This window comes from Thamnophis sirtalis, unplaced genomic scaffold (genome assembly GCF_051295495.1).
Source record: "Thamnophis sirtalis isolate CommonGarterSnake01/CBP01778 unplaced genomic scaffold, rThaSir2_p1.2 scaffold_6, whole genome shotgun sequence".
NCBI lineage: Eukaryota > Metazoa > Chordata > Lepidosauria > Squamata > Natricidae > Thamnophis > Thamnophis sirtalis.
In genome coordinates, this window is record NW_028261386.1 from 77,439,782 (window position 1) to 77,451,710 (window position 11,929).

The following is an 11,929-nucleotide window of genomic DNA, read 5'->3' on the forward strand; positions in this document are numbered from 1 at the left end:
AATGTCAGTTACTCTTATTAGATTTTGTCACTCTTGAGGAATTATTTCCAAGCGTGCATTTATTTTTTAAGCACTGAGATTGCTTTTTGTTCCCAAATGACCTAATCTCTGTTGGTGAGAGTAAAGGAGGACTTATTGATAGCCTGATAGACATTTCTTCAAAGGAACAATGTGATTCAAATTTGCCACCTAAAAATCATTTGTCTGGGGACAAACATTACCTGCAGTTTCATATTGTTATATAGACTGCATTTTAAAAATGAAAGTAATTCTATCATGAGAGAGAGGGGGGGAGAGGGAGAGGGGGGAAGAGAGCTTGTTACTGAATGCTGTCATAAGAAAGAAAATTCAGCTATTTCCTCTTGTGTTGCAAAACTTTTTTAAAAACTCTTTTTTTAAAGAGAACATTTGTTTTTAGAGAAATCACCCTACTTGGCATTGAACATCAAAGCATCATCTTCTGATATAATAATAAACATTGGATACAGTTATTCTTTTCCTTTTTCACATGATGCAGTTCTTAATCCAGAAGTACAGCATTTTTCTATTATTTTTCAAAAATACAAGTTTAGATTTGTTTTGTTCATAGATGTAAGACATTCAAGGAGTGTGCCATTTACTGTGTTATAAAACACTTTAAAAAACAATTATGCACCAGAGCATAAAACAGAAAATCAAAGGCTTGCAATTACACTGAGGAGCAGAATGTGATGTCTATCACTTAATAACTATGGGTATGTCCTTCCACTCTCTCTTTGTTATACACAAAGGTTTGCATCTATGAAACAAACAAACAAACAAACCGCGAAGAAATTTTATTCACTCCAACCACTCTTTTCTCAAATTAGGTTTAGAGTTAAGACTGTAGAGCAGCAACATGATACATCACAAATCTGTAAGCTAAACCCACGTTAAAAGAAGGGAAATGAATTGCCAGGTGAAAGATGCTTACTGGACAGAAATAATTATTTATACATTTTTCCCATATAGGCCAACGTCTACATTGGAACAAGGCACTGCAGTTACTGTATAATTTCCACATTTTCAAGAAGCTGATGAATACTGTACAGATTTTGAGAAAAATATCCTCCTCTTTGCCAATTCCAGGGAGAAAATACCTTTAACATTTACCACAGAATATGCTTTATTTTTAGAAGGAACAGATAATGACTCAATTTTTCTCCTCCAAGTTCTTTCGAAGAGTGTCAGAATTGGGAGCACTATGATGTCAAGTTCAGAATGAAGATCAGAATAATTTCTTCACAACAAAAGGCAACAATGTTTGAATTACTTAGTTTAGGGAAAATGTGTGCAAAAAGGAACAGAGCTGATTAAAAGCTAACAACCTTTGCAGGCCTTTTCCATTTCCAAACTTAGGTGGGAAAAGACTGCAAGAGATTTTCATGTCCTCTCATGCAAGAACATGTACATTTCAAAAGAAAGTACACAAAATCATGAGATTTTGTCAGTCTTGGAAAATCAGCATTCTAGTGCAGGACCTTAGATTTTGTAATCCTTGCACAAAATTATGAAAATCTCACAAGATTTTCCAATATTGCAAGAATTCAGAATTTTAAAGTTTTACTTTATCTTATGCACAGGGAAGGAGAATTCCTATAGGGAGGTGGGTTAGATAAAAGTTCTGATGCTCACAGATACACTATGCCAGTCCTTCTGAAAAATGCTTAAGATATGAATTTGTAACTTTATCAATGGTGTAGAGAAATGTATTTTTATTTCCTTTATTTGACTATGATTCTTATTACGATCTCAAAAAGAAAATGGTTCCCAGCTGATGTGCACAGAACGTGTTTGCCATTAAGAAAATAATATTGCTGAGAAGACGGACAGTCAAATATTTAGCTTCAGAAGCCCTTACTAGAGGATTGGTAATCTTTGTTTTTAAACCGAAGTTACAGACTTACCAGTAAATCGTTTCTTTCCAGCAGAATCATATTCTGATAAAGGATCTGTGCCTGTCACACTAAACTCTGGAAAGTTGTTTTCAGGCAATGCTTCAGTGGTGGTAATAGCAGTAGCAGTGGTAGTGGTGGTGGATGGAGGCAAAGTAGTTTCAAAAAGCTCATAATCTAGACAAAATGGAAAGAAAGAAAATGTGATGCATTTGTTTAAAGAGTGCCCAAGCTTTGTCACAGGTCACTGAAGAAGCAGAAAAGTCATTTGGTCCATACTTCTATTTAAGAAGCCTAGACAGCATCTCTGCTTGAAGACCTTTAGTAAAGGAGATTTCATGATTTTATGTGCAGTCTGTTCCACTGTGAACTTACACTGTCAGGAAGTTCCCCCTGAATCTCTTTTTATTTTTATTTTTAATCCATTGGTTCCAATTCTGCCCTCTGGGGTAACTGAGAACTATCTACTTGCTTTTCTGCTATCATGTTTCCCTTTCAGCCTCTTTTCTGTAAGCTCAGTGTGCCAGGATCCTTTAACTGTTTTTTTCATAGTGCTTGGATCCCAGAACTCTCTGGAACTTTTACCATCCTTGTAATCCTATTTCAAATTTGTTCCAATTGTTACTGATCTTTTTTAACTGTGGGGTTGCATAAGATTTTGTAACAAATGGACATTCTTTTAAAATTTACAGTGTAGCACTGGAAAGAATTTCTTGCTTAGTGAAAAAGTTCACCAGATGCTTTCTTGAACAGATCACCCTATTTCAGCATAGTTTCTCATAAAGTGACATGGAATGTTGATTAGCGACTAGAAAAGATCCAAGGCCAATATACAGGTAAATGCTATGGCCAACTATACCCCTCATCTTGTTAAACATATGGGTCCGGTTATAAAAGCTACAAGAGACTCACCTTACACATTAACTCATCAGTGTTATTATATTGGCTCTGGCCTTATATACAGCAATAGAGCTGGTAAAACTAAGATGGTGTTACAAGTACATTAAGACCTTTCCTAATAGAGTGTGTTCACTGCTAGAGCGCCAGATAATCACTAATATGGTCAGATAACTTCTCTTGCATCTTGGGTTCACTTCTCTAAGTTAACATACAAATATAGAGTAACAGAGTTTGAAGAGATATTGGAGGTCTCTAGTCCATTCTAGTCCAGGCCCCTGCTTGAGGAGGAGACCCTATACCAATCTCTTCTTTAAAATCTCCAGTAATGGAGCACCCACAACTTCCATTCTGGAATGCTCTGCAGTATTAGGAACCTACTATACATATTGTAGATCACTGCTAAAAACTCCTTTACCCAAATCCTCCTGAATGAATGTTGCATAAATGGTTTTTGTTTTGATTTCCTGCCACCTTTTAAATACATATGTTGTTTTTATAGCACTTTTAAACATGTTTATATTATTGCAATAGGGACGTGGTGGCTCAGTGGGTGAGACGCTGAGCTTGTCAATTAGAAAGATCGGCAGTTCCATGGTTCAAATCCCTAGCCCCATGTAAAGGAGTGAGCTCCTGTTACTTGTCCCATCTTCTGCCAACCTAGCAGTTTGAAAGCACGTAAAAATGCAAGTAGAAAAATAGGGACCACTTTGGTGGGAAGGTATCAGCACTCCATGCACCTTTGGCGTTGAGTCATGCCAGCCACATAACCACAGAGACATATTCAGACAGCGCTGGCTCTTCGGCTTTGAAACAGAGATGAGCATCGCCCCCTAGAGTGAGGAATGACTAGCACATACTGTATGTGCGAGGGAGCCTTTACCTTTACCTCATATTATTGCATTTTAATTATTTCACTATAAACTCCTTTGATCTGTGAATTATGACAATGAAGTCCAAAGTATACTGTGCATGCCCAGACCTCCACTAAATATTATTACAAGTAGACAGAGAGTTAATAATTGGGGAGAGGTTTACAATGATAGGGTTCTTGGCATTTCACGATGGTTGTGTGCGGTTAGCTGGGATTCCTCCTGGGTGTCCCACTGTTGCTTAATTTACAGTGATCTGTTTTATAGACAACTTTATTCATATAAGATGGTTTTCATCTGCTTGGAATGTTTACTTAGATAGCTTTAAATTTCTCGCTTGAATGGTCCAAGGAATAAAATAAACACAACAAAAAGTATCCTTGGCCAATCTGATAGCCACTGGTGAAGGAAAGCAGCATTGTAATATTTTTCCAGAGGGCACAACCTCTGGAAGAACAAGACACAAAAATGTGGTCAATATTATTAAGTCAAGGAGCAAAACAGATCACCGGGATATTTGCTCTTGACTTTTTTAACCTGCTTTGCCTTCTGTTGTGTAAAAAACAAAAAAGCTCCATGCCAAATTTTAATGACAAAAAGCCAATTTAAGCCAAGATTAAGAAACTTCTTCTGGTCTGTAATTTTATGTTTATTTATTTTCTCCATTAAGTTAATGACATTATCCAAGTTTAATATTAAAAAATGAGCATGAATAAAAAATAGGTATAAGAAAGCAATGAATAGGCTAACTCGCAATCAGTACTCCCCCCCCTCCCCCCCGCTCTTGAATTTGCTTCCACCATCCTCTTTCTACATGGTTGGAACAAATGTCATTTAAAACTTTAACACACAAATCTGTCTGTCAAGTTTATGTTTATGCAGAAAGTCATGCTGCCTTCAGACCTGCTAATTTTTGTTTGGCCTGGAGACAGTAAAATCAGAATTTGGAAATCAGTTTTCCTGTTTAGACATATTTAGATTGGAGTTCTGTCTAGGCTATCAGTGCATTCTTAGAAACCCATTATATCTTTCTGGAAATGCATTTCTAGAAGGAAACAAGAAAAGTAAAACCTATTTTGGAAAATGATTTTTCAAGTACCTTCATCATAAACCACATACGATTCTGTAGTTCCCCTTATATCTGCATCAAACCCTGAGAATACATCTATGGAAAAAAGAATACATTCAAACAGTGAAACAGATTCTCTTTCATTCAATGGCTATTGATTATCCCTATCTAAAGCCAATGGCTTTTATTGTAAAGTTCCAATCAAACAACAAATTGATCTCTATGCTGAACTGCTTCGGAAGAATAAACAAGGTGGAATTTGTGGAGAGAAATATATCCAAAATATCACCTTCCATTTAACTAGCTGCCAATATGGTAGTGAAAAGTTGGGTGGGGAGGACATATTTGTTTTGTTTTGTTTACATTTTGTTGAATTTTGCCCTCACTGCAACGTATCTGTTTTCCCATATGAATCAGCATTAGCTACTCACTTATAGGAAATTAATAAATAGAGGGATGGAAAGATGTTCCATGATTAATTATTGTTAAGAAGCATCCCCATTACTTCTTAACAATAAAAAACCCTTTTCTGCATTTTCTCAGTCTACAGAAAGAAAGTTTAAAATATTTTTGCATATTAAACACATTTATCAGCAATCTATTTCAAAACATTAAGCTATAGATATTGATCGGCAGCAGCACAATGAGACAAAAGATGGCATATACAGACCTAGAAGCATATATTGTATCTCTCTGGAGTAACTACTATATTACATTTTAAAAACTCTATATAAGATACTCGTTGCCACCCAAACAACAGTCTACTGTTAGAAAAAATTCACATGAATCAGAATCATTGTTAAGGCAGTCTTCAGTTTGATATTCTCCAATGTGTTGGCTAAGATCAATGAGCATACTGGCAAAGGATGATGGGAAAGGTTGTCTGGAAGATATTACAATGTGGAAGCTGGTAAATCCAAACTAGTCCACTTTGATTATTCAACATTAGTTGCAACACAGCCTGAACAATGGCCTCATTTCTAAGCCTAAGCTCTTCATCTCGGGTCGCTTTCAGACTTAAGAAGAAAAATACAATTTTAGGAGCCGTGCCAAAGCAAAACAAAATTGACCATTCATTCTTCTACAGCTGAGTTGCCAATAATTCTTCTTTGGCATGTATTGCCACTTCATCTTCCTTCCCAGATCTTTCTTCATAGACTGAACTCAACATGTATAAAGGATCATCTAATCATAAACAGTAACCTAAAGAGTTGTTCACAGTCTCAAGAATTCTGAGTACAGCTAGTTCAAGAGAATGCTTGCTTTACTAAACTTCTTTTTTTTAAAAAAAGAATGCGGTCCAGAAACTACTTAATATGCTCATTATTGTTCGTGTTTACGGGCCTCTGTTTTCCAATAACATGATTTTCCAGTAACATGATAGTATGATAAAAGTGGATTTAATGTTGTCTATAGTTCTTCAAAGATTTGAACCGTCTGGGATTTCACTGCCGCATCATTTGGGCTTCCGAAATGTTCCTTGTCTGTGAAACACAACCGTCTCTGCTAAACTCATTTTTATAAACCCCAAGGAGAAAATTGGACCAAAGGATTTGAATAAAACCCACAGCAGCATTCTTTTCACACCGCATTTTCCTGAGTCCATTTGGAAGCCGTCAATTGATCGGATTCCTGAGAAATGACAAAATGTTTGTCCCAAAATGCCGCTGCATTTTTCCATTTTCAGAGAACTTTCTGGAAGGGCCACTGGAAGATTATATTGATTATATTTGGCGGAACTGTGGTAAAGCTGTTATCTATCTTCCAGCAGCACATAAGGAGAAGTAACATTCTTGTAGCACTTTGTCCACTGCTTCTGCCAACTAGCCAGCATTCAGAAGATGCTCATCACATTCAATGAGAGCTGCCCAGGGACACCTCAGGTGCTCAGTCAGTAAGTAGCAAAAATAATTCACTCAATATCTGGCCTGTCAGCATGTCCATCTGAATGGCTGGCAAACCCAAAGCTCTTGAAATCCTGGTCTTTTGAACAGAGTCAGATTTTGTATGTTCTAGACTGGTTCTCGAACAGCTGTGCTTTCAACCACGAATGACAGCGTGTAAAAAGCAACATTAAGGCCGTTGGAGAAGTGGTAGCTGGAAAGATGAGAGATAGAGAGACTGATTTCAACATATAATTTAGGCAGATCTCTGAATATGCATCAAATATCTCTGCATAGATACACAAATAATTTATATTACAGAGAGAATTCCACTGACATCTGTGTTCTCATTTATTCTTTCTATATCTACATCTACATACCCACCCTTTTTCTTATTCTTTTTCTTAATTTAGAATACGTATGTACTGCCCAATCCTAGATGTTTTAACCTATGCATTACATTGACTTTTTCAGTGTAAGACTAGTTTTTTCTTTGTGCACCATTCCTTATTATTAATGTATTTCTATCGTTGACAATATCTTTGTTTCTGTTGCATATCTTAGCAGAGCAAATTACATACTCATAACTTAAATAGTGTTGCATGGAAAAGGACTGCATTATGCTGAATGTAGAATTGGAAGGCAACCTTCAAAACAATTTGCAATATAGCACAGAGGGGCAGTTTCTATAAACAGCGAAGTCCATAGCAGATATTGCTAATGTCCAGTTTCTAGTAAACCTTGTCATAGATCATCCTGGGTAGATTTCAGAGGTGGGTTGCTGCCAGTTTGGCCCGGATCGGGCAAACTGGTCGTAACAGAAGTGGGAGGTTTCACCCACCCACCTGGACATTTCTGCACATGCACAGAAATGTCGCACGCACACGCCTGAACTTGTAGTAAAAGAAATTAGCAACCCACATCTGGTGGGTTGCTAGAATTTGCAACTAACTCCACAGGGTCTGGTCAGTGGTTCCAAAAACCACTGAATGGAAATGCTATTCAGAAAAAGTAAAATAAAACATGTAAATGTAGCTGACTTACCTAATACCTTTTTGGAGATAAGAAAACTTTGGCCATCTCTTGCTTTCACTTTGCAATTTTGGTTTATCCTTCAAAATCATGGTCAATTGCTTAGTCCTCTGACTCTAGTTTCTTCTGTGTTGCTTTTAAAGGATTCCAGATCCCACACTTAGAGGCAATTTTTGTAGGTAAGGTCTGGAAATAGTTTATCACCCTGCTAAATGTAAGTAACCATTTCATGATGTTACATTTATTTAATTATAGCATTTACTTATTTATCACTTTTCCCGCTCTCTACCTCTCTACAGCACTTACAGTATATGCCACTCCAATGAAACACTCTGGGCATTTTACATATCAAATCTTAACACATTCAGTAATACCAGTCAATTAAACCACCTATAAATAAATGCAGCTGATCCAATACTTTGCATTCTATCAGGGGTGGGTTCCTGCCAGTTCTAACCTCTTCTATAGAAGAGTTCCACAAATCTACAGTGCCGTTTAGAACCGATTCCAGCTCCCTCCCCCCACCTGTCTGCACATCATCAAGATGAAGAGTGAGAGGAGGAATTCTGGGAGTTGAAGTCCACAAATCTTAAAACTGTCAAATTTGAACACCCCTGGGGGTTTTTTTCTAAAGGGTTAGGGGTGCAAGAGTCTTGTAACTTGACAGCTTTAAGACTTGCGTGCTTCGAATGCCTGAATTTCTGAGCCAACATTTTGGTTGCTAAACAAGGGCGTTGTTAAGTGAGTTTCACCACATTTTACAAGTTGGCCATGCCCACTCAGTCACATGACTGTCAGCCACTCCCACTCAGTCACATGGCTGGCAAGCCACTCCCACAAAGCAGGCGACACCTACAGAAGTTTTGAAACCCACCACTGCGTTCTATTCCATTCTGCCTTCCCAGAAATCAACAGAAAGGGGGCTATCCTGGGCTCAGAGTATAATCTCTCCCTAAGGCAAGAGAAGGGCCTGTGGGATGAGTGTAGAAATCTTCAACAGAGCTTCTTAGCTTACACACACACTTTGGATAGTGTCCATTTGGGGAAGATGATCCTGAGGTCATAAGAATGCAAGGCATAAGAGCTTTATACATCAGAGTTATCACACTGGAAACATAGGGCAACCTATTCAGTATCAGTGTTACCTTGGTGAAATGGCTCTTACGTTACATTCGGCTCCAACAGGAGTTTCTGAGGAGTCAAAGGTAAGACTATTGCACATGATCACAATTCAAGCACAGCGTCGTATAGACATAAACGTCAGTCTCTCTATTGCATTAGGCATGAAAGCCAGTTGCACGACTTTGAGGGCATTCTCTCTCAACCCAACCCACTCAACAGAGGAAAATAAGAGAAGGAAACACTATTAGGTATGTTTGTTATTTATAAAAATAATAAAGGTGGATATAAATCTAAAGCCATTAAATGAAATTTGCTCCAAGAATGTTTTCAATTGGCAAACTAGCTGAAGTTGGGCAAAGTCTGTCCTGGGTTTCACTGGCTGTTCCATGCAGGTCCAGAACTACCAGACTGCTGTCCTGCTCCTTCAGGAGGAATGAAATACTACCCAAAAAGGAGCTTGCAGGGAGTCATAAAAAGCAAACTAAGTGGATATTCAAAACCAAAGAGGAAAAAATATATATTCTGTTTCTGAAAATGATGAGGAAAATCTTTCCCTTCTAAAATCTGAAGCATTTTCCTTAACATTTAATTAAGGATGCACAGCATAGAACCGTGATGGTGAACCTGTGGCATGCATGCCACAGGTGGCACATGGAGTCCTTTCTGCGGGCACATAAGCCATTGCCTAGCTTAACTCCACTGTGCATGTGCATATGTGGGGGAGGGGGTTATGCGTGCATGCTAGGGGGGTGGGGGAGTTGCTCATGGATGTGCAGGAGGTGGTGGTGCAGCACACCCCTGCATCCCATTTTTGGTTTCAGGAGGCTTCAGGGAGGCTTGCTAGGCCCAAAACGGGGTGGCAGGATGGTCACATGAATGTACGGGGGTGTGTGTCATGCACACATGCCCAGGGGATGGGGCGCATTGCATTATGGATGTGGGCACACACATGCATGCTGTCACACATTATTTCAACATGCGAGGACAAAAAGGCTAGCCATCACTAGCATAGAATTCACCCTGATAAATGATCGATTATACTGATGCCATGTCAGTGTGGGAAGTAATACTATGCATTACAGGGACCGACAGAAGAATTTTAAGTGACTTCTGTATGATCAAGGTATATGAGAGCTAAGACCCTGGTTCTATTAACAGAAGAGCAGTCAGGTTTGAGAAAGATTATTACATGCAACATACACATACTCTCAGTGCTGATTACAGCTTCATCACAGAACAGGAGCCCAACTTGAAAATAAACCGTTTTGTTTATTTCTTTCTCCTGGAGTTTAAAAACTCTTTATCTGCACAAAGGTCTCTACCTACCTAAAGCATGCTTTAAAAAAATTGGGGCTTACTTCCCCATTTTGCTGGTTAACATAGCTCAACAATTTGTCTTTGCAACCAATATGAGAGAACAGGGAATGATTTCTTCTTCCCCAACTACTAATTCAAGCTTTTGATAGCTTGAATCTTACCTGCTTTGTTAGCCCAATAGCTGTAAAGCCTTGCTGGAAAACAAGCACCTTTCCCCCACGTCACAACTTTTGTTGTAAATATACTCAAAAATATTGCTGATGTTCAGTCAACATAAGAGAGGGTACCTTCTGAGTAGCATTCAGGCAGACCATCCGAGTCTAATACAAGATTCCCCTGTTCATCATTTTCTGTGTGGGTGCCTGGAGGACAATTAGGTCGTGGTTTCTCTGTTGGTGGCTCAGTGGTTGTAGGTTCAGGAGTAGTTGTAGTAGTTATAGTTGTAGGTTCGGGAGTTGTCGTAGGTTCAGGAGTTGTTGTAGTTGTTGTGGTGTAAGGAGTGGTGGTTTTTTTAACCATTTCAAGGCCTATCAATGGCTTACCTCCAAGACTTATTATTGGCTTATTCTGTGCATTTGCTACAGGTTTGCTAAATCTTCCATGTCCAAAGAAAGGTAAGCCATCTGGACTTACTACTGGAGCACCTTTAGAATCTATCAGAAGACAAGAAGAGGTAATTGTACTTCAATCACTGTCTTATGATATTAGGAATTGGAAAGTACTGGATTTAAGTGAGATCATTGTCTAGAAAACCAGACACATGCCATTTAAGATGTGGGAACTATTGAACATTTAAATAATCATTCTCAGGGCTATAATTCCATTATGAAAAACATACTACAGATAGTCCTCAACGTATGACCACAATTGAGTCCAAAATTTCTGTCGTTAAGTGAGATCTTTGTTAAGTGAGTTTTGCCCCATTTTATGGCCTTTCTGGCCACAGTTGTTAAGGGAATCCCTGCAGGCAATATGTTAGTAACCCAGTTGTTAAGTGAACCTGGTTTCTCCATTGAATTTGCTTGTTGGGAGGTCGCAAAAAGGGATCTCATAATATCATAAATAGGACTCAGTTGCCAAGCATCTGAATTGTGATCACATGACTATAGGGATGTTTCAATAATCATGTGAAAAACAGTCACAAGTCACTTTTTCAGTATTGTTGTAACTTTGAGCAGTCACTATATGAACTGTTGTAAGCCGAGGATTCCATGTTTTCAGTTGTTTTATTGTAAGCTGCCTGGAGCCACATAAAAGTGGTATATAAATCAAGTAAGAAAGCCAATAATTTATTTGCTTTCAGGTTTTATCCCAATGTAGAATTCTTCGGAAAGTTTATTAGACAAAATACGCCTTAATCTTACCATAGAACATCAGAATACAACATACCAACAATGGTGCGGCCATCTCCGCCTAATTTTACTCTGAGAGGTTTTCCTTGGGAGTCTTGGAGATATCTCCCTTCGGCATTCAGCACCAACCCTCGGTCAAGATCTACAATCTAAAAGCAGTATGTTGATTGAAATGTCCTCCAACTCAAAGGAACATAAAATTAAATCTTTCAAATATTTTAAAAGAAGATCTCCCTACCCACTTGACTCCTTGTGGACCACTTATTATTTTTTGTCCATTTCGTTTTCCATTATTATTTGGAACTATTTTATTATTTGGATCTGTCTTTGTCTTCAGGTTGGGTCTCCCACCGTTACCTGAAACACACATGGTGAAAACACACAGCATTCAAACATTTGGGGAGAAAATTACAATTCATGGCATTAAACTCAAATCTTTTCAACATGACAAAATACCTTTCGTAAACGGGCA

The 11,929-nt window shown here is 38.2% G+C and overlaps 1 protein-coding gene across 2 annotated transcripts in view; it reads right to left on the reverse strand.

The window, feature by feature from the left end:
• Nucleotides 1-11,929, reverse strand: part of FNDC1 (fibronectin type III domain containing 1) — an 89,958-nt gene that overhangs the window by 23,593 nt on the left and 54,436 nt on the right. Inside the window, exons 9-13 of one of the 2 annotated variants that reach the window (XM_087718229.1) lie at nt 11,696-11,814; nt 11,495-11,606; nt 10,648-10,758; nt 4,782-4,847; nt 1,926-2,090 (exon numbers count right to left, since the gene is read on the reverse strand). In XM_087718229.1, coding sequence (XP_087574355.1) covers nt 1,926-2,090; nt 4,782-4,847; nt 10,648-10,758; nt 11,495-11,606; nt 11,696-11,814 — 573 coding nt within the window. Of the gene's footprint in view, nt 1-1,925; nt 2,091-4,781; nt 4,848-10,392; nt 10,759-11,494; nt 11,607-11,695; nt 11,815-11,929 lie in introns of both variants that reach the window. The other variant, XM_087718228.1, reaches the window with a different exon arrangement.